This window comes from Podarcis filfolensis (assembly GCF_964270895.1).
Source record: "Podarcis filfolensis genome assembly, chromosome: 16".
In the NCBI taxonomy this organism is placed as follows: domain Eukaryota; kingdom Metazoa; phylum Chordata; class Lepidosauria; order Squamata; family Lacertidae; genus Podarcis; species Podarcis filfolensis.
The window spans coordinates 8,025,830-8,047,738 of record NC_139620.1 but is presented as its reverse complement, the minus strand read 5'-3'; the positions used below and the strand labels follow the sequence as shown (position 1 = coordinate 8,047,738).

Below are 21,909 nucleotides of genomic sequence, written 5' to 3'. Positions count from 1 at the left end.
CTCTCTGGGTTTTGGAGGCAATCTTCCCTCTTTGGTGTAGCTGCCTTTTCCCTAGGAGATGGTGCCTGCTGTTCAATTGAGCCAGTGAAGGAAGAGATTGATTTAAAAAGACAGCCAAGGAGAATGCAATGCTTTTGGGCAACCAGCAAGCAGCCGGTTTCCTCTCTGAGAAATGTGGCAGGCCTCCGAAATGTAAAAGATTTTTTTAAAAAATGTGAAATTATAAGAACTCCTGTCCCCCAGCACACATGCATTAGGAACCTCCTTGCATAGCCAGTTTGCAACGAAATTAGACATTGTCCTGAGTGGTGGGATGAATCAGTATCTCTCCCCTCTCCTCACTTCACCCACCTGGGTCTCTTGACCTGCCCAGAGACTATTTGAGGGCTCCGTGTAGGACACATAAGCGCAACCCTGCAGGATCAGACCCAAACACCCATCTATTCCAGCATCCTGTTCTCAGAGAAGCCAATCAGATTCCTCCAGGAAGGCCCTCACTGTTACTCATAAGAGCAGCTCTGCAGGATCAGGCCCCAGTCCCCATCAAGTCCAGCATCCTGTTCTCAGATGGGCCAACCAGGAGCCAGACTTTGGGGGGGGGGAGGCCTTGGCACAGTGTCATCCATGCCCCCCTCGCACCAAGCGCAGGGCTCAGCCCTACCCTGACTTTAGAGCTATGAAATTAACAGAGATGGGGCCAGTGGGTAGCGGTGAGGGTCCCTTCCACACCGCTTAAGGCCCTTGGCCATTGCCAAGCCTGCCCAAATGGCAGTGCCAAGCCTGGCCAACAGGGAAGTCGCAAACAGGACTCAGGTACCACCTTGAGTTCTTGGTGGGGAAAACGGCAGGATGTAGAAAATGGACTGTAAAAAGCAGCAATACCGTTTTTTTCGCTCTATAGGACACACTTTTCCCCCTCCAAAAATTAAGGGGAAATGTGTGTGCGTCCTATGGAGCGAATGCAGGCTCCTTGGCTTCAGCAATAGCAACACGAAGCCTCCGAAGCGTTGCTTTCGCTGAAGCCTGGATAGCGCAGCGACCCCTCTCGCTCTCCAGGCTTCAGGGATAGCCGCCTGAAGCTTCCGGAGCACAGCGGGAGGTCCCTCTGCACTCCGGAGGCTTCGGATTCCTTTTGCTGAAGCCGGGAGAGCAAGACTCTCCTGGCTTCAGCAGAGAGGGAGAGCTGCGCAGCGCCCCTTCAGCCAAGCGGGAGGAGAAATGGAAGGGGATCCATTTCTCCTGCCGCTTCGCTGAAGGGGTGCTGAGCAGAGAGGGGGAGATTTTTCTTTCTTGTTCTCCCCCTCTAAAACAAGGTGCGTCCTATAGAGCAAAAAATATGGTACTTTTTACTTCAATATATGCCCACTAGGTGGAGCTCTTGATCTCTCCCTTTCCTTCCTTTTCCTTCAATCAGGTCTTTCCACTAGACTCCTGAGTGAGCTGTACCATTTCAGGCTTGTGGGTAAGAGCGAACCATTTTGAACGTTCCTCTGGGTAACACAGAATTCTCTGCGTTAAAAAAAATAAAAAAGATCTGCTCCTTCAGCCTGCTGATTCATGCAGGAATAGTTTTGTTTAGCTATAAGCCATAGCAAAACAGGAAGGGGGAAAAGGAACTGTTCAAGAGTTGAGCAATGAATTTAGTTATTAATTCCCAGGCAACAGCGCAAATAAGGAGATGTGCGCAGTAACGTGGTTTTCATGATCAAACAGCAAAAAAGCATACAAACTCAGTAGGTGTGACTAAACCTCCAACAGATTTCCCCCCACAGGGATCTTTTATAAAGCAGACATAGAGTTGTATATAATTGCCAACCTCCCCCTGTGGCAGTTTTGCAAAATACAAGAAGACATTGTGACTTCTTATTAACCAGGAAGACATTGAAGCTTAGCTCTGTGAAGCATTTCCTACATGGAGCTGTGTAGTTACTTTTTTTATTTTTTATGTGTGGCAAATATCTATTTTTATTAATACATTTCCAGAGATTTCCAGAAACTTGGGCCCAATACAAACCAGTAAACACACTGGGATAAATGCTTTTAAAATCTAAAAAGGGGACAAAAGAAAAATAGAAGAAGAAAGGGAAAAGAGAGGGAGAGGAAAAAAGAAAAAAGGGGGGAGAAAAGAAAATGAAGGTAGGATAAAAAGAGCTGTGTGGTGATTTTGGAGGCAGATTCATGGAGGAGGTTTGTTGTCTGCATGGCTGCTGGTCCTGATGGCTGTGCAGGAATTGGCAGCCAGGGGAGAACTCCTGTTGCACGCAGCTCCTGTTTGCGGACTTCCCCTTCCCACTGGGCCGCCGTGTAAACAGGATGCTGGACTAAATGGACCCCCTTTGGCCCGAACCAGGACAGCTCGTCTTTAGAATTGCAGGGAGTGACTCTCTTTTTGCGGGAGCATTAAATGGTTCCGTTCCCAACCTGCAGTCTGAATTGGTACAGTCTCCTTTTTTTAGGGAGGGTGGAGTTCACCTCTGAACTCCCCCACCACTGAACCCTCTGCACCCTGCTGCCTCAACACTTGGCGGGGGGCAGCGGCGTAGGGAAGCCCCTTGCCTCCTTCCCCCTGCGGCTGCAGACTCCCTTTTAACAGGACTGGAACGCCTCTCTTCCCTCTCCAGGGGGTTCCGCTGGACACCAGCAAGTTGCCGGCCGACCAGAGGCTGCCCCCGTACCCCTACAGCCAGCCAGGGATGATCCTGCCGCAGAATCAGAAGTCCCTCCACCAGGCGCAAGGGCCGGCCTCTCAGCAGGGGCGCCAGCCTGCCCAGCACCAGCACCAACACCAACACCAGCACCAGCAGCAACAACAGCACCAGCAGCAACAGCAACAACAGCAGCAGCAGCACTTGCAGTCCCAGTGCCCCTACCCAATGCATTACCAGTCCAATTCTATGCTGCAGAACCAGTTCGGCCAGCAGCTGGGTGACTTCGGCCTGGGCAACGTGAGTATACTTGGTGTCTCCTCGTCTCTTGCCCCACCCCCTTTTGGGTCTGGGAGTTGCATCATCATCATCATTTTTATTTATATCCTCCCGGCTGGCCTCAACCAGAGCCAGGGCTTTTCCGGCTGTGGCTCCGATCTGGTGGAACGCTCTGTCACAAGAGACTAGGGCCCTGCGGAACTTGACATCTTTCCGCAGGGCCTGCAAGACAGAGCTGTTCCACCAGGCCTTTGGCCAGGGCACAGCCTGACCCCCTCCTTTGGCAATCCTCACAGAACTCTAGCCGAATGGTTGCTATTAATTTGATTTGAACTGATTTTATAATGTGTTATTTTACTGTTGTTAGCCGCTCTGAGCCCGGCTTTGGCTGGGGAGGGCGGGATATAAATAAAATTTTATTATTATTATTATTATTATTATTATTATTATTATTATTATTATCCTGGCCAGAGCCAGGCTCAGGGTGGCTAACACGAGTAAAATTACAGTAAAAACATAACGGGGGGGGACCAATTTAAAATACAAGTTAAAATGCAATTTAAAATGCAGCCTCATTTTAAAAGTAGCCCATAGATCAAAACCATAAGGGGAGAGAAACATAAGGGTCAGACTGAGTCCAAACCAAAGGCCAGGCGGAACAGCTCTGTCTTGCAGGCCCTGCAGAAAGATGTCAAGTCCCGCAGGGCCCTAGTCTCTTGGGACAGAGCGTTCCACCAAGTCGGGGCCAGTACTGAAAAGGCCCTGGCCCTAGTTGAGACCAGTCTAACCACCTTGCGACTTGGGACCTCCAAAATGTTGTCATTTGTGGACCTTAAGGTCCTCCGCAGGGCATAGCTGCGTGGCAAGTGTTCTCAGTGGCTTACCAGGGGCGCCAGCCCTTTTGGCCTCCCCCCCAAAAAACACATTTTAAAGGCCATCGGATGTTGATGAGCCATATTCTTATTCATATTCTTATCATCAATGCTTTTTTTCCTGGTGGATACGCATACCCTTAAACATTTTGTGAATCTAAGTTTGGCCTCATTGAGGGACAGTATTTCAATATAAGTAGGAAAATGAGAGTACCCCTAAACTTTTTTTTTAGAAAAAAAAACACTGCTTATCCTCATCGTTATCAACCCACTCTGGTGAAGCAATAAAACACAATATTAAAAGCAGCTCAAAACAACTCGTAAACAGAGAAATAAGGCGGCTCCTAAAACTGGGGACGCGGGTGGCGCTGTGGGTAAAACCTCAGCGCCTAGGACTTGCCAATCGTATGGTCGGCGGTTCGAATCCCCGCGGCGGGGTGAGCTCCCGTCTCTCGGTCCCAGCTCCTGCCCACCTAGCACTTCGAAAGCACCCCCAAGTGCAAGTAGATAAATAGGTACCGCTTTATAGCGGGAAGGTAAACGGCGTTTCCGTGTGCTGCGTTGGTGCAGGCTCGCCAGAGCAGCTTCGTCACGCTAGCCACGTGACCCGGAAGTGTCTGCGGACAGCGCTGGCCCCCGGCCTCTTAAGTGAGATGGGCGCACAACCCTAGAGTCGGAGACGACTGGCCCGTACGGGCAGGGGTACCTTTACCTTAAAACTGCCCACCTCAAGCACTGGCAACTCCTTGATTCCAGCCAATTCATAAGGCAGCTTCTTCCTTATGAAGCGAGGGGTGGTTTTCTGGGCCTGCCTGCCTCAGGGGTGTGTGTGTGTGTGTGTGTGTGTGTGTGTGTGTGTGTGTGTGTGTCACAGCCTGTCCTCCCCACCTGCCCCATCCTGCCACGTATCACCGAAACCGGCCCAGGCCCACTCTATCCTTCCTTTCCGCAGTTCGATCAATACGGCTACGTGGACAACATGAGCGGAGGCTTCGCGTTCAACAGCAACGCCTTCTCGGACGACCTGGGTGCCTTAAATTACCCGCAAGGCGACAACATGGGCTTGTCGGGCAGTGGGACCACAAACACCAGCAGCAGCAGTAGCAGCAGCAGCACGCACGACCCCCACCTGCTCAACCGCCAGAACCTGAGCAACTCGAACCGCCACGGCCCCATCCCCAACATCATCCTCACAGGTAAGGGGAGAGAGTGAGGAGGTGTAGCCTTGATTTATTGCCCAGATAAGCCTGGCGTCCGGCCCGCTTCCAAAGCTGCGCCAGGTCTCTGCTTCACAGTCCGCATTCCGATGCTCTGAGCAAACAGCAGAGTTTTAGCAGCGTTCAGAGAAAGCTTCTGTGCTTCAGTGTGCATAAAACAAAATCTCACACAGAGGTACGAATAACTAAAAGCAGCTTTATTTACAGCAAAGCTATCCATTGTCTAACACAGCATGCAGCGTCGTGAGACACGTCTGCTTCACGTGAAAGCGAAATAATAATAATAATACATTTTATTTATATCCCACCCTCCCCAGTCGAAGCCGGGCTCAGGGCGGCTAACAACAATAAAACAGTACAACACAACACAACACTCTAAAATCATTCATTAGCAGAATAGAACAAAGGACTGAGACTCTCGGAAGTGACACAGAGTCTCCCCACCCCACAGTAGGCAGGATGTACACTCTGAGCTGTTTAACCCTGTAAGCTCAGGTTCTCCTCACAGGAGGAGGGAACAAAACCCACCTTGGGTGGGGGGGAAACAACTTGACAGGTAGCCTAATATTTTCGGGCAGGAAAAGTAAGAGCGAAGAGGCAATTGTCCGGATCCGCTGTCTGAAACAACTGCGTTTCTTGTGCAAGGCCGGCTCTGGGAACTGCAGAGGCAAAGCATAGCCATCGTGGTGATTTTAATTGATTTTAATTGATTTATTAAATTTCTGCGCCCGCCTTCATCCGAAGATCTCGTGGTGGTTCGCAAGATGAAAATGCAGGATAAAAGCACAAATAAGTAGAACAAAAGCAAAACAGGATAGCAGCGCGCGCACACCCCCCCCCCCAGACAAATCTAAAATACTGTAGAATATTGATCAGCCCAAGGCCTGGTGGAAGAGGGAACGTTTTTGCTTGGCGAAATAGCATGAAGGTGCCAGACAAACCTCCCTCGGGAAAGTGTAACACCAATTATAGTAGCCTTCGATAGATGAATTTGTCGAATGATTTTATTATTTGTACCCTTCCCATCTCAGTTGCCCCAGCCCCTCTGGGCGGCTTCCAACACATATAAAAATACAGTAGAACATCGAACATTAAAAAACTTCCCTAAACAGGGCTTCCTTCAGATATCTTCTAAAAGTTGTTTAGTTCTTTACCTCCTTAACATCTAATGGGAGGGTGTTCCACAGAGCGGGTGCCACTACCGAGAAGGCCCTCTGCCTGGTTCCCTGTAACTTCACTTCTCGCAGGGAGGGAACCGCCAGAAGGCCCTCGGCGCTAGACCTCAGTGTCCGGGCTGAATGATGGGGGTGGAGACGCTCCTTCAGGTATACTGGGCCAAGGCTGCTTAGGGCTTTAAAAGCACCAACACTTTGAATTGTGCTCGGAAACATACTTGGAGTCGGTGTAGATCCTTTAGGACTGCTATTATACTGTCCCGGTGGCTGCTCCGAGTTCAGCTGCCGCGTTCTGGATTAGTTGTAGTTCCTGAGTCGCCTTCAAAGGCGGCCCCACGTAGAATTCTGCAATTTAACTACCGTAGATTCCGGCGTATAAGACGACTTTTTAACCCCGGAAAATCCTCTAAAAAGTTGGGGTTCTCTTATATGCCGGGTATGGGTTTGCTGGGCAGCTTCGCCAGGCAGCTTCCTCCCGGCGTGGAGCCCACCGCCCACTGCCGCTGACCAGTGAAGCTGCCACGTATAAGACTGGGCACATAAGTCAACCCCCCAGATTGGCAGCTGCCAATTTGGGGGGTCGTCTTATACGCCCGTTCGCCTAATACGCCAGAATCTACAGTATGCACCGTGTGAGGAAGAAACTTCTCCTTGTCTGTACATCTCTTTTTGCTCTCCAATCCTTCCCTCCTCTAGGGGACTCCCCGCCCGGGATCTCCAGGGAGATTGCCACCGTCCTGGCGGGCATGCCGGGCTTTGAGATGGACTCCTCCTCCCTGGGTCTGGATGAGGACCTGAGGATTGAGCCGCTCACTTTGGACGGACTCAACATGCTGAGCGACCCCTACGCCCTGCTGACCGACCCGGCCGTCGAGGATTCTTTCCGCACCGACCGACTCCAGTGAAGGAAGGGAGAGGGCCGCAGCGCCGAGAAACGCCACCCCTGCGAGGTGGACCCTCTTGAGCCACGAAAAAACAAAAGGACGACTTTTTTTTTGCTTTCCTAAACCAGAGGCGCCGGGCAAGAGGGGCTGGGGACAGCGGAGATTGTGTTTGCCCACCCTGCCTTTCCACCCCAAGTGTCGTCATCCCCTCCAAGCTTAAAACGCCTCCTAGGGTGCTCTGGGACCGGACTTTGCAACGAGCACTTGCAATCCCAGGTTATAGGGGACCGGGGCAGGGGTCGACCCCCCCAGGGTCAGGGAAGAAGCCTCTGTACTCTTTAGAGGCGGGGGGGCAGGCCATGAGAGTTTTCAGCATCCTCCCCAAAGCGGGAGAGAACGTACGCAGTCTAGGTGTTAGTGTTCCAGTTCCCTTGAATCGGGGTGTTGGGGGAGCTCGCATTTGTGTGAATCCAAGTGTCTGCCCCCTCCCTCAAAATCAATTCCAGCCATTTCGTTTCCCCAAGTTTATTCCTGTGTATATTTCGTACCTGCACCCGATAGCTATAGAGACTTTCGTAGCGTGCAGAGCATTTTGGGGGGGGCGGGCGGGTTACGTTCTCGTTTTCTCTCTCTCTTTTTTTGGCCTAATCATGTTTTTTTTAAAATTTTATTTTAAAGAAAAGCAATTATGTACATAACTGCCCTTCTCTCCTGCCCCCCCCTCTCCTCCTGAGCTGCCGTGTACATGTGGGGGAGAGGAAAAAAAGGGGGGCGTTTCTCTTGTAAAGCACTTGTAACTTTGCATCCTTATCTGTCGTGAGGTCTGGCTTCTGTGCTTGAGTTTGGGGCGGAGGGGGGGAGCTCAAAGTAGGGGGGGCTGTGGTTGGGGTTCAGCCCATACCTCACCTTTCCTTCCCCTCCGCCCCCACTGTGGAAGAGATAAACCAGAGTGATTTTATTATTATTTTTTAAAATATATGTTAATTATAACAACATTCCGTCACTGATTTTTGTGTGGTTTTCCGGGCGGCGGTTCGTCCTGCCAGATCAGGGTGGGGACTGTCCCAGCCTCGGGTCCTCTTTTTTTCCAGAGCAGCTGCCCAAAATCTGCAAGGAAGGGGCTCAGGGCGACGCCGGAGCTACATTTCGTCCCCGGCGTCTGGTCTGCTTCTGACGCAAAACTTTTAAGAGCCCATCCGCCCCTGGTTTTCAGAAGCCGCTTGCCACGTGGTCTCAGCGAAAGAGGAAAAACCGATGCAAAATTCTCCGGACCGGTTTCATGTGATCTTGAGTGGGATACTTGGGCACACGAATTTACTAAGGGAAGTGCTGCCGGATGAGGCCCATGGCCCATCTAGTCCTGCATCCCTGTTCTCTCAGGGGCCTCAATGGGGCACCTACAACCGAACCCGAGTGCGACAGCAGCCTCCCCTCCTGCCATTTCCAGCTATCGGTATTCAGAAGGATACCGTCTCTGACCCAGAGGCAGCCCAGGCGGCTTGAAGCAAAACAGAATATGGCAGCTCTTGGCCGCCTCATCTTCTGCAGCCAGAGAAGAAGAAGAGGAAGAGTTTGGATTTGATATCCCGCCTTTCACTCCCTTTAAGGAGTCTCAAAGCGGCTAACATTCTCCTTTCCCTTCCTCCCGCACAACAAACACTCTGTGAGGTGAGTGGGGCTGAGAGACTTCAGAGAAGTGTGACTGGCCCAAGGTCACCCAGCAGCTGCATGTGGAGGAGCGGAGACGCGAACCCGGTTCCCCAGATTACGAGACTACCGCTCTTAACCAGGGGGCAGCAGTGGGCTCCTCAGAGGCCTGATCTACTGCCTGGGGCGACTGCCGGACCTTGCCTCATGGGTGCGCTCGCCCTGCCCTTACTGTGGAGGTAGCTAGCACCCATTCCTAGCCATATCCTCTGAGAATTTGCCCAGTCTTCTAAAAACATCTAAGTTCATGCCCGTTATTGGCATTTATGGAGTGAATTCCATAGTTAAAACAGCAGCACAGAGCTTTCAGCAACTCTCTACCCTTGATTTTAGCGTGCAGCTGTTCAGTTGGCCAACTAGATACCCCAATGCAAACCCAAACCCAATGGCAACTCTTCCCACTTGCGACTCTGGCGCCGATTCTGGAGGCAGAACATCCTGGCTAGTGGTCACCGATCGCCTTATTCCTCCCCGAATTTTGCATTGGCCAAGAGCCTTATTCGTCCATGGTTTAGCTATATGAAGCAAGATCATTTGCATGGAAACAAAGTGCCCATAACTTTCCAGAAGCAAGACTAGGTAGTAACAAACTTTAGACTAAGCTAAGGTGTGGCTGGTTGGCCTCCTTGCTATCCTTTCAGCCTCTTCCAGTTTCTGAGCATTGCTTGGCTTAATTTTTGATACGGAGTCTTCCCTGAAAGGCCTGTAAAAGATTTGCATGCCCTCCCAACATTCCTGGGATGAAAATGTCCCTATGATCACGTGAGGACTGTCAGAGGATATGCTCAATTGTACCAGCGCTCGGGAATCCTGAGCTGATCAGGCAGTGGCCTGTGTTGTAACCACATTAACTTGCTCCTTCATGCCTTTGCACTCAAGTTCTAGCTTCCCATTTGACAGATAAATAGCAGAAAGCTCCACATCTGAGATCCAGATTTTTTTGGTAAGACTACAAAACTTGCGAGTGACGGCTGCCTGGAGAATTATGCAGCCAGAGTGCCACCTGGTGGTGCCACAAGATTAAGTACACCTGCAAAATCTCCCTCCACCCCATTGAGTTGAGCTTACCTGGCAGGTGAGAGTCTGAGTGCACTTTTAACTAGGTGAGTAAGGGGCCAGTCCCATGAGTGGTACTCCTTGAGGAGAAGAGCTCTGACATAGATGGTCCACTTGGTCCATTTCCCCCCACAATAATAATAATAAATTTTATTTATACCCCGCCCTCCCCAACCAAGACTGGGCTCAAGGCGGCTAGCACCTGGTATAAAAACAGTTGATTAAAATACAACTTCAAAACAAGATTAAAATACAACATTAAAATGCAGCCTCATTTCAGTAGAAACTCAAATCAAAAACCTTTTGGGGATGAAAACGTCAAATCTTCACCAAGGCCAACTATCCAGACTGGTCCTACGTGGGCCAGAAAAAAGCCAGGGAAGTCCCCAAATAGGAGTTCCATCACAGGAGGAGAAAGGAAAAAGGGGGGAGGGGGATCAAGTTGATTCCAAGCCAAAGGCCAGGCAGAACAACTCTGTCTTACAGGCCCTGCGGAAAGAAACCAGATCCTGCAGCCAAAGCCCAACCAGATTCCCCTGGAAAGCTCAGAACAGTGGCGGACCAACATTTTTGGGTTCCCAAAGGTCAAACTGTTATGGGGACCCCTTCGCAACCAGCAACGGGTTCTGGGTAACCACTGCTTTCTTCTCTATCACATCTGTACTACTGCCTCTCAAACTTGGGGGTTCTTGAAATACATACTGCAAAAGATAAATCGTGTGACTCAAATTGTGTCTACTAGACCTCAAAATGCTAAGCAACATGGACTAAATTTGCTTCTGGGGTCTCTGGGGGATGAGGCGCTCTGAAGCTTAAGCATCATTAGTTTCGTAGTAGATCCGCTCCTGGCTCAGCAGCAGAGCAGGGAGGCAATAGCGCTCCCTGCTGTCGCCCTCCAGCAATTGCCACTGCATTGAGAGAGACGGAATCTGGGGGTTCTGCTTGGCTGCAGAAGGCAGGGTGGTGTGTCACAAGCTGCTGCTGAAAAGGATCTATACCCAGGAAGGGAACCAGGTCAGTGGCAGAGAGCACCTGCTGCCCATACCAAAGGTCACAGGTTAAATCTCTGGCGTCTCAGGGTAGATATGGGAATGCCCTGTCTGAAACACTGTAGAGCTGTTGCTGGACAATGTGGACAAGACTGAACCAGATCGGCCCAGCACTCTGGGCTGGCTCCATGTTCTGTGTCGTCCCCCCCCAAAAGGGCTTTCAGAATCCCACTCAGCAAATTTATTCTTGATGTTCTTTAAAGAGGCTTCTGTTTCTGTTCGTTGGTTGGGGTGTGTGTGAGACTAGGGGGTACAAACCCCTGCCCCCCAATCAGACTTACCCCTTTGCCCATTCCCCACCCCTGACCAAACCCTTCTCCCCTTACAACTCGCCCTCGCTTCCTACTCCCAAATCCCACCCCCTTTTGCTTGCTTCTTTAGCCCCTTCATCTTTTTAATGATATTTTTAACATGCACACTGCTTTTGTGGAACAACTGTTTGGTTTCTGTTCAGCGCTATTGTGTGAAATCTTTTCTTTTAAATTGCAAAACATGCTGCTGCAATGGTGTTGACTATGGACCTTCCAAGGTTCCCTATTTTCCAGGGACAGTCCTGGATTTACAGAAGCCGTCCCGGGTTTCTGATTTGATCCTGGAATGTCCCATTTTCCCTTAGGACGTCCCTATTTTCATCGGAGAAAAGTTGGAGGGTATGGAGTTCTCTTAACCCCATAGCCATCTAAAGGCAGCCCTGTATAGAGAAGGTTTTCTTTTAATGTTTTGTGTACAGTGGTACCTCGGGTTACATACGCTTCAGGTTACAGACTCTGCTAACCCAGAAATAGTGCTTCAGGTTAAGAACTTTGCTTCAGGATGAGAACAGAAATCGTGCTCCGGCAGCACGGCAGCAGCAGGAGGCCCCATTAGCTGAAGTGGTGCTTCAGGTTAAGAATGGACCTCTGGAACGAATTAAGTACTTAACCCGAGGTACCAGTCTGTTGGAATCTGCCCAGAGTGGCTGGGGCAACCCAGTCAGATGGGCAGGGTATAAATAGATGATGATGATGATGATGATGACGATGATGATGACAACGATAATAATAGAATAGAAGGTGCTTATTTTCATCCGAAAAATGTTGGGGTGTGTGTGTGACTAGAGCGCCAATGCTGAAAATGAGAAGAGGCCTGGTGATAGGTCTCAGCCACATCTTCAGGTAGATATGGGAATTGTTGCTGGCCTGAAACTCTGGACAGCTTCTGCCAGCTTGGACCACCTTGAGAATATAGGATCCCCCCGGAATCCGCTGTTTGTAAAAATGGCAGCCATTTTGACTTATGCCACTCCTCTCTCCAACAGCCATTTTGTGACTGACACCCATAGCACTTCCCTCAAAAAATCCAGATATGCCCGCTGTTCTAAAAATATCGGTGACGCTGCTTTTAGGCCACATTTGCACCATACATTTAAAGCACAACTTCCAACAGTCATGGCTTCCCCCAAAGGATTCTGGGAGCTGTTGTTAGTCAGGGGTGCCGAGACCAGTTATTCCCCTTACAGAGAGTGTGTGTGTTGTTTAGCAATCAATACCTCTTTTCTCATGAAATTCTGGGAAATGTAGCTCTGTGAGGGCAAAGCATAGTCAAAACACTCTGTGAAATTATGGGTGGGAATGCCCGTCTCCCCCCCCCAACCGGTCCCCTTTTTAATTTCCGTTTTTCCCCTTTCCTTTTTTGCCAAGCACGTAAAGCTGAATGAGTAGAACTTGCGAGTTACCTGTTCACACACCATGGGATCTCTTTGGTAAAAGTCACGGATGCGGAGCCAAACTTTACAAAACTTAAATTTTATTGGACGTGAAACCGCCTACAGAGGTATAATCCCGAACCACAAAACCTCAACCCACCGGCGTGTACATTTACGAACTCAAAGCTTCGTTGTAAATCATTGCCAGGGCACCCAGGAAAGTGACATATTCCTGGAAGTTCACCACTTGGTCCCCATTGCGGTCCAGATCTTTCATTAATGCCTGTATCTCTGAATCTTGCAGTTTCTGGAATAGACAACGAAATCACGAATTTAGAATGCTCAGTGGAGCAAGGCCTTTGCTTTCCGTTTCAACATTTGAGGCGATTTTCTGGGAAACTTGTGGGGGGAGGCAAGGTTTAGTATGAATAATAGCATTATTTTTATCGCAGGTGGGGGAAAGCGATGGGAGATGCTGTTGGTGACACCTTGCTCCTCCTTTAATGCTGTCTGAGTCTCGCTCTGCACATGCACAGAAGGCGTTCTTTATACCCTCCTTTTGGGATTAAGACCTTGCCCGGGCACCTGTCTCCTACACTTTCTCATTTCCTGAGGCCATCGCGCGACAGATTCGTCTACGTGGCTTCCTGATCATTTGACGGAATTTTAACTGAAAAGCTCATTTCTTGAGGATTTAGCCCAGAGCGGAAGACTGCTGGGTCATGAAGGGACTGCTTCACCCGTTCATATCCCCCTGCTCTCTCTCTCCATCCACCCAGATGCTTCTCCACTTGTGGGGAAAGGTCTAGGGTGGGTGGGTGTCCTTGTATCCGAGACCACATAACACCGATCTTTAAAGACCTACACTGGCTCCCAGCACTTTTCAGAGCACAATTCAAAGTGTTGGTGTTGACCTTTAAAGCCCTAAATGGCCTCAGTCCAGTATACTTGAAGGAGCATCTCCACCCCCATCGTTCAGCCCGGACACTGAGGTCCAGCGCCGAGGGCCTTCTGGCGGTTCCCTCCCTGTGAGAAGTGAAGTTACAGGGAACCAGGCAGAGGGCCTTCTCGGTAGTGGCACCCGCCCTGTGGAACGCCCTCCCATCAGATGTCAAAGAGATAAACAACTACCTGACATTCAGAAGACATCTTAAGGCAGCCCTGTTCAGGGAAGTTTTTAATGTGTGACATCTTAGTGTATTTTTGGTCTTTGTGGAGGCTGCCCAGAGTGGCTGGGGAGGCCCAGCCAGATGGGCGGGGTACAAATAATAAATTATTATTATTATCATTTCCCCCCTGGGAGAAAAGCAACTGGGGCAAGCCGTTTTGAGTCAGTGGGGATATACGGTAGGTCATACGAATTAATCTACCCAACCATGGTCACATTGCAGAACTTTTAATTTGGCGGGGAGGGGGGGAGAAAGAGCGAGAGACAGGATGTGTCCCTGTGTAGCCCCAGCTTCCTTTGTCCTCAAACATGAACTCTGAGCATATTTGGTCCTTTCCCCCATCCTCACCGGTCCAATGGTGAGCTCCTTTTGGATCAGCTCCTTCAATTCCTTCTTGCTTAGGGTGTTCTTATCGCCATCCTTGCCGGCGTATTTGTGGAAGGTGACAACCAGCAGGCCGATAGCTTGGTCAAGAGGTGCTGCCATGGCGAGAGATCTGAAAAAGGGGCAAGACAGAACGGGGAGAGTTCAAGAGGCTATACAGATTGGGAGGGGAAAGCCGGCCTTCCAAAGCTTTCCTGCTGCCTACCTCTCTAACGCAAAGGGACATGGGTGGTGCTGTGGGTTAAACCACAGAGCCTAGGACTTGCCGATCAGAAGGTTGGCGGTTCGAATCCCCGCGACGGGGTCCCATTGCTCGGTCCCTGCTCCTGCCAACCTAGCAGTTTGAAAGCACGTCCAAGTGCAAGTAGATAAATAGGTACCACTCTGGCAGGAAGGTAAACGGCGTTTCCATGCACTGCTCTGGTACGCCAGAAGCGGCTTAGTCATACTGGCCACATGACGCGGAAGCTGTACGCCTGCTCCCTCGGCCATTAAAGCGAGATGAGTGCCGCAACCCCAGAGTCGGCCACGACTGGACCTAATGGTCAGGGGTCTCTTTACCTTTACCTCTCTAACACACTTACTGTACAGTGGTACCTCGGGTTACATACACTTCAGGTTACATACGCTTCAGGTTACAGACTCCGCTAACCCAGAAATAGTGCTTCAGGTTAAGAACTTTGCTTCAGGATAAGAACAGAAATCGGGCTCCAGTGGCGCGGCGGCAGTAGGAGGCCCCATTAGCTAAAGTGGTGCTTCAGGTTAAGAACAGTTTCAGGTTAAGAACGGACCTCTGGAACGAATTAAGTACTCAACCCGAGGTACCAGTGTATTTTATTTAATAAAAATCCCATAAGCATCACTGCGTCTGCATGAGCAGCAGAGAACAAGTTTAAAGAGCTGCAGGCGCGGGTTCCAGTTGCACTTGTTAATGTAAAACAGGGCTGGGGAACTTTTCTTCAGCCTAAGGGCCGGACAGCCTTCCAGGGGCCACAGGCAAAAGTGGCTGACCTGACAAATGTGGATTTTGCCCTTGTACACTAGGCAACTTTCTCTGTACACTACCCTCCATCCAGGCTAGGAAGAAGCCTCTTTTGGACTTCTAAGCCAGGCAGAAACAAGGAACGTGGAAATAAGGTCTGGTAAGGGGTATGGCTCAGGAGAAAGAGAAAAAATGCAACATGGAGAGGGTCGCAAGGGCTAGACAGAGAAGCTCCGAGGCCCACATTTAGTTCCTGGGCCTGAGGTTCACTATCTACATTCCTTTTCTTTTTAAAAGTTGGTTCCAGTTTTTGTTTTGACTGCACCAAAGAAACAAAATATTTAAAGACAACTGATTCCCACTTAAGGAGATGAAGGTATTGGGGGGGGGGCTGAGGTCAATCTGGTAGCACCACATTCACTGCAAAAATAAGGCAATTGGTTTTCCCAAGGCAATTTTTTTTGGGGGGGGGGGACTTGTTCTACAAGCTTGCAACATGGTTTGGGTTAAACTGGGAAGGGTATGCATGTAGGGTGGCTATTGGCTAGCACCTGTGATGTCACTTGGTTGCCTCTCCTCACAGTCTGTGGGAGAGTTTCCCAATGCTTTTAGGATGCTTAAAAAAAGTATTAATATAATGCATTGCTTTATAATACTTTTTTTTTTAAAAAAGGGTAGCCCATCTGAAAGAAGAGGTGAAGGAAGGACTTGTAGCACAGTGATAAGAGTGTCTGCTTTTTATGCACAAGATCCTGGGTTCAATATCCAGCTAGACTGGGGGAGACCTTTGTCTGAATCTCTGGAGAGCCGCTGCCAATGGTTTGACTCAACAAAACAGCTTCCTACAGAGGCCAGGCAGGCTTACGACTGAGCTATGATTTGTCTTGCAACTAGGCCCACTCGCCCATTGTGATATCTTCTCTTGGCATGGCTTGGTGCCAGGAGACAGTGTGTCCTTGTGGCACTCTGTCATCCTAGCTGATCACAGGGTGCGGTCTCTTAATCCTGGGAAGGAACATGCCCAAAGTGGTAAGGACCAGAAGTCTTAGAAGCCACAGCAAGAGGTATTATTTTAGGCTTAATGTGCTGCAAGCTCATGTGCTGCAAGCTGAGTGATGAAAGGAGGAGAATACTCTCTCGTCCCAACCCACATCAAGGGAGCCACTCTCTCGCTGAGCTGCCTGCGGGCCTTCCCTTAAAAATAAAGTAAGATTCCACCCAAGAAAGATGTTAAATTATTTTTGTATGCCACAACGGCCGCCCAAATATTACTTGCTAAAAATTGGAAAACGCAAGAACTACCAACAGTGGAAGATTGGCAGATGAAGATGATTGACTTCTCGGAGCCAGCTGACCTGACTGGAAGAATCCGCGACCAGAAAGAAGGGGAGTTTCAAGAGGACTGGAGGAAATTTAAGGACTATTTGAATAAATATTGCAATATAAAAAATTAGAAATTACTTGAAAGAAACAAATAGGCCTAGGATTAAATTAAGTTATAATTAAATAAATGGGATTCAGAATGTTAAGAAAAGTGAATAAGATGCGACTATAATTGGAAATTGTTTTAGTTAATGATGATATTGGAAAGCTGTTACTTTTAATTACAAGGAAACTCAGAAGGGAGGGATTTGAGGAAGTCAACCAAGATGTTTAAAAGGTTGGATTTGTGAAGAATTAAGTTTGTTATTATTGTCTATCTGTTTATTGTCCCCCCTTTTTTTTCTTTTTCCTTTTCTGTTTTTGTGTAGCATCTTGCTTTGTGGTTTGTGTTATCACGGTGGAAAATTTAATAAAATTTATTTTAAAAATAAATAAGTAAAAATAAAGTAAGATTCCAGTCTTCATAGTTCCGGATTAAGGTCTGATTTAATTGGGAACAGAGGAAGCTGCAGTATATTGAGTCAGAGCTGTGGTCCATCTAACTCACTACTGTCTACACTGACCACCAGCAGCTTGTCAGAATTTCAGGCAGTGTTTTCTCCAAGTCAGGGATTGAACCTACAAGGTGCTGTGCTGCAAAAAGTATGATAGGCAGCGTCAGCCGCAGCAGTTTCAAGATCCAGTTCCGCAAGTTCTCATTTTTGCACAATCTTAAGAATCAACAACCCACCCTGAAGCCGTCATGGTTTATGAGAACAGCAGTGGTTTCTAGATGGGGGTTTTTTAAGGTGGTGGTGATCTTATCTGGCCTCTTCAGAGAGAGTGAGAAAGCATACTGGGTGTTCTTGCTGGGCGGAAAAAGATCACCACCTTATCTACAGGTGTGATGGCAAACAGAAGGGGCACGGAGGCAGCGCATTAAATCCTCACGGGGTCTCTGCCATGGGAGCATATTCACCCGGTGCTTTTCCAGCTGCACTGGCTCCCGGTGGAGTACAGGGTCAGGTTTAAGGTGCTGCTTTTGACCTTTAAAGCCCTTCACGGCCTAGGACCCTCGTACCTTCGGGACCGCCTCTCCTGGTATGGCCCACGGAGGACCTTAAGGTCCATAAATAGCAACACCCTAGTGGTCCCGGGCCCTAAGGAAGTTAGATTGGCTTCAACCAGAACCAGGGCCTTTTCAGCACTGGCTCCGGCCTGGTGGAATGCTCTGCCTCATGAGACCAGGGCCCTGCAGGATCTGATTTCTTTCCGCAGGGCCTGTAAGACAGAGTTGTTCCGCCTGGCCTTTGGCTTGGAGTCAATTTGATTCCCTCCCCCTCTTTCTTTTTTTCCTTTCTCCTCCTGTGATGAGGCTGCATTTTAATGTTGTATTTGAATCTTGTTTTTTAAGTTGTATTCATTCAACTTGTTTTTATTATTGGTTGTTAGCCACCCTGAGCCCGGCCTTGGCTGGGGAGGGCGGGGTATAAATAAAAATTATTATTATTATTATTATTATTATTATTATTATTATTGCTGCTCCCTTTGTCTGCGGTTTGGGGCATCCCCAGCACCATCACCTGGGAGGGCCCCTGTCCCCCCAACGCAGTAGCAAATGAAAACCATGCGAGGCCCGATGACATGTGCTCGACAGCTAAATTTGTGGAGAGAGAGAGAGAGAGCAAGGCCCAGCCACGCCCTACAGGTGTGCTGCCTCACCATTGAGCAAATTGCATAGGGACCAGTTGCCTGGGGAAATGAGGGCATTGGGGAGCAACCTGGCGCCCTACGGAACTACAGTTCCCATCAGCCTCGGCTGGCACAAGAAGTGGCCAAGGATGATGGGAGTTGTGGTCCAACCACTAACCTGCGGGCCCTTCAAGATGCTGTTGGACTACAACTCTCATCACCTTTGGCCATTGGCTGATGGGAGCTGTAGTTGTCCCATAGGTCACAGATGCTCCCGTTCCTGTTCTAGAGGATGGCACATAATCACACCCATCGAAAACACTCCTATTCCACTTATTCCATGGCTCCCCACCCCCCCGGCACCCTGGGAACTGCAGGTAATTTATTATCATCATTAATATCATCATTAATTTGTACCCCGCCCATCTGACTGGGTTGCCCCAGCCACTCTGGGCAGCTTCCAACACGTATAAAAACATAATAAAATATTAAACATTAAAAAAACACTTCCCAATACAGAATTGCCTTCATAATAAAAGACTGAACAGGGCTGTTTTCATGGAACTTTCAGCTCCCTGAAAGAACTGCAGTTTACAGCATGGGTAGGCAAGCTAAGGCCCCGGGGCTGGATCCGGCCTTCTCAATCTGGCCCGCAGACGGTCTGGGAAATGTCCTTTTCTTTAAAATGCATCTCTGGGTTATTTGTGGGGCATAGGAATTCGTTCATTATTATTTTTTTCCAAAATATAGTGTGGCCCCCCACAAGGTCTGAGGGACAGTGGACCGGCCCCCTGCTGAAAAAGTTTGCTGACCCCTGGTTTACAGGATGCTTGTAGGGAAGTTAAAAGGGCATGGCAGCTAAAAGCGGCATGAGAGCGCTTTAAATGCAGGATGCAAATGCTCTACTAATAAAGTAGCAACGAAATTACTGGGACTCTGTGTGCATTATCACGCCTCCCCACCAGAGGCCAGGAGGGCGTGTGGAGCAGTCTTGATGCGCAAAGTTTGCAAGCGGCACAAGCTAAGCAAGCATGGAGGGGGGGGGAACCGTGAGTGCGTGTGGTGCCCCACCCTTGGGCAATTCCCTATTTCTGTCCCCCAACACCCCCCCTCCCCAAACATCCTTCCTTTTTCCTGCGCTCTTGCAGTACAGCTTCATGCGTCAGGCTCCAAACTCTCCCCGTTTGGACTCTGGGCGCCTCCCAGTTCTCGAGAGGGTTGCAAAATTCCTCGGGTGCGGAGCGCAACGCCCACCCGCTCCCTCCCCGCAGCCGTGGAAAAACCCCACATGGCAAAGGCTTGGGGTGTGTGGAAGCACAACTTGTCCAATGGGAGTAAAGCCGAGGGAATGTAAGTTTCCATTTACAAGGGAGCGGCTCCCTGAGCGCAAAAGAGCGACGCGCTCGCTGCCGTAGTTCGGCGGCGAGAGGACAAGCGCTCTGCGTATGCCCAGAGGCACCGCCTTTAATGCAGCTTAAATCTCAAACCGCCGGGAGGGGCAGAGGAGAGAGAGAGGGGCGTTGAATTCCAGAGCTGTACTAACTCCGGATTTCCCGTTTGCATTTTGGCTTCTAGTTAAGTCGCTTTCAGACTTTCTGTACAAGAGAGAGAGAGAGAGTCTGAAAGCGACTTAACCAGAAGCCAAAATGCAAACGGGAAATCCGGAGTTAGAACAGCTCTAGAATTCAACGCCTCTCTCTCTCTTTTGCAGAAAGTGACGCCTAAATGAGAAGAGTAGAAGTAATGAAAAGGTTTTTAAGAAAGAGGTTTTAAACGAAAGAGCACCCAATATTTGAATGGAGGAGGAACATCATTAAATAAACCACTGCACCCTTAACTTGGGAGGGTGACCCACTGAGCTCAACGGGACGAAATACCGTTAAATAAATTACAATATCAATATATAATCAATTGCACCCTTAACTTGGGAGGGTGCCCTACTGAGCAAAATGGGACTTAACTTCTGCGTGGGCCCCGGTAAGAATTACGCTGCCATCCTATGCGGTCTTACTTCCGAGGAGACCCGTATAGGCTCGCGCTGCTAAGCTGCTCTCCTGTACTTAGCAGTGTGCAAACCTCGTTGAACTGAAGGGGGCTTACTTCCGAGTAGACCTATCGGATCTCCCCCTGAAGAACGAGGGAGGGGAGGGCTAGGGAAAAGGATCTTTCTGATAGGGCAGAAAGGATATTAAAAGGTTCGACTTTTTCCAAACTATTCCTAGGAAACCACATCTCTGAAATGGTCTCTCGACTGTCCCTAAGGAGGAAAAAAGAACAGGGGAACTAGGAAGGAGGAGGGAGGGGCACATCTGGAGGGAAAAAGCTACACATCTGGCTCATGGACCGGGGAAATCTTCTGCAAAAGGTCAGGAGATGATGGAAACGAAATGGAGGAACCGTGGGTGGGAGGAACAGGATTCAAGACTTACCAGAAGCGAGATGGTCCGGTGCTGAGTGGCAGGAAGCGAAGGGGAAAGTGGTAGCTCACAGCTGGGGCAGCCTGGACTTAATAGGCGGAGGCGGAGCCGAGGCTGTCCCGGGAGGCAGCTGATTGGATGCAAAGAGGAACAACGCCCCCCCCCACCCCAAAACTTTCTGTGTATTTCAAACTCCACCTTTATTTGCTGTATTAACTCTTTCCCAGGTTCCAGAACCCTCCAACACTTCTCAGGTGCAGAGAGTGAGAGAGAGAGAGAGAGAGAGTGGGGAGGGAAGAGAGACCTTTTCCCTAATTCCACATAGAGGGCTAGAAACTTGTCATTTCTTTCCTTTCACAGACTTTCTCTCTTTGCTCTGTGCCTCGGTTTCCCTTTCCAGGTGAGCTTCCTTCTTTCCCTTCCATCCATCCATTCACCCACCTCTCTTTCTCTCTTCTTTTTCCTCCGTGCCTCAGTTTTCCCCCCGGGTGTTCGTTCAGTCCTTCGTTTGTTCTTGTGCCTCAGTTTCCCCTCCGCGTCCGTCTGTCCGCCCTTCAAATCAAACTGAGATTTGACGAGCCCTTAAACACACAGCCGGATCCCCTGATCATTTTCAAAGAACGTGTGTGTGTATATACATACATACCGTATTTTTTGCTCTATAAGACTCACTTTTTCCCTCCTAAAAAGTAAGGGGAAATGTGTGTGCGTCTTATGGAGCGAATGCAGGCTGCACAGCTATCCCAGAAGCCAGAACAGTAAGAGGGATCGCTGCTTTCACTGCTCAGCAATCCCTCTTGCTGTTCTGGCTTCTGAGATTCAGAATATTTTTTTTCTTGTTTTCCTCCTCCAAAAACTACGTGCATCTTGTGGTCTGGTGCGTCTTATAGAGCGAAAAATACGGTATATATATTAGGGGCTGCTGTCTCTGCCCAGCCTACCCCTTTCCCCTTTCCCCACCCCTGATGAACCCCCCTTCCTTGATATCTAACCTACCCCCTCGCCTATTCCCCCCCTCTTTTGTCAGCCATGCAAATAACTGAGCATGACGACACCTTACGTCTTGCCTGTTTTTTTTCTAACTTGCTGCATGGAAATTACAGTGGCACCTCGGGTTACAGACGCTTCAGGTTACAGATGCTTCAGGTTACAGACTCCGCTAACCCAGAAATAGTACCTCGGGTTAAGAACTTAGCTTCAGGATGAGAACAGAAATCGTGCTCTGGTGGTACAGCAGCAGCGGGAGGCCCCATTAGCTAAAGTGCTGCTTCAGGTTAAGAACAGTTTCAGGTTAAGAACGGACCTCCAGAGCGAATTAAGTTCTTAACCAGAGGT

General features: G+C 49.3%; 2 protein-coding genes and 1 long non-coding RNA gene across 3 annotated transcripts in view; 2 read left to right on the top strand and 1 right to left on the bottom strand.

Annotated features, from left to right (window-relative positions):
- Nucleotides 1-8,067, top strand: part of CRTC2 (CREB regulated transcription coactivator 2) — a 39,509-nt gene extending 31,442 nt beyond the window's left edge. The window contains exons 12-14 of the mRNA XM_083591097.1: nt 2,622-2,945; nt 4,749-4,992; nt 6,885-8,067. Of these exons, the coding sequence (XP_083447223.1) occupies nt 2,622-2,945; nt 4,749-4,992; nt 6,885-7,093 (777 nt within the window). The 3' untranslated portion in view covers nt 7,094-8,067. The remainder of the gene's footprint in view (nt 1-2,621; nt 2,946-4,748; nt 4,993-6,884) is intronic.
- Nucleotides 8,068-12,652: 4,585 nt separating this feature from the next.
- Nucleotides 12,653-20,728, bottom strand: LOC310751911 (protein S100-A6-like). Its single transcript, XM_083591681.1, has 3 exons — nt 20,587-20,728; nt 14,086-14,233; nt 12,653-12,875 (listed from the first exon to the last, which is right to left on the bottom strand). The coding sequence occupies exons 2-3, from the start codon at nt 14,221-14,223 to the stop codon at nt 12,741-12,743; spliced, it is 273 nt and encodes a 90-aa protein (XP_083447807.1). The 5' UTR covers nt 14,224-14,233; nt 20,587-20,728; the 3' UTR covers nt 12,653-12,740.
- LOC310752032 lies at nt 14,240-15,762 on the top strand. The gene is made up of 2 exons (XR_014542808.1): nt 14,240-14,706; nt 14,950-15,762. It is a non-coding gene; the product is annotated as an uncharacterized lncRNA (long non-coding RNA).
- Nucleotides 20,729-21,909: the final 1,181 nt, after the last annotated feature.

What these genes read in the sequence shown, in the direction of transcription:
- LOC310751911 (XM_083591681.1), bottom strand. Translation starts at nt 14,223, where the DNA reads ATGGCAGCACCTCTTGACCAAGCTATCGGCCTGCTGGTTGTCACCTTC. An exon ending in AGGAGCTCACCATTGGACCG is followed by an intron (nt 12,876 to 14,085) that starts GTGAGGATGGGG and finishes TGTCTATTCCAG; the next exon opens with AAACTGCAAGATTCAGAGAT.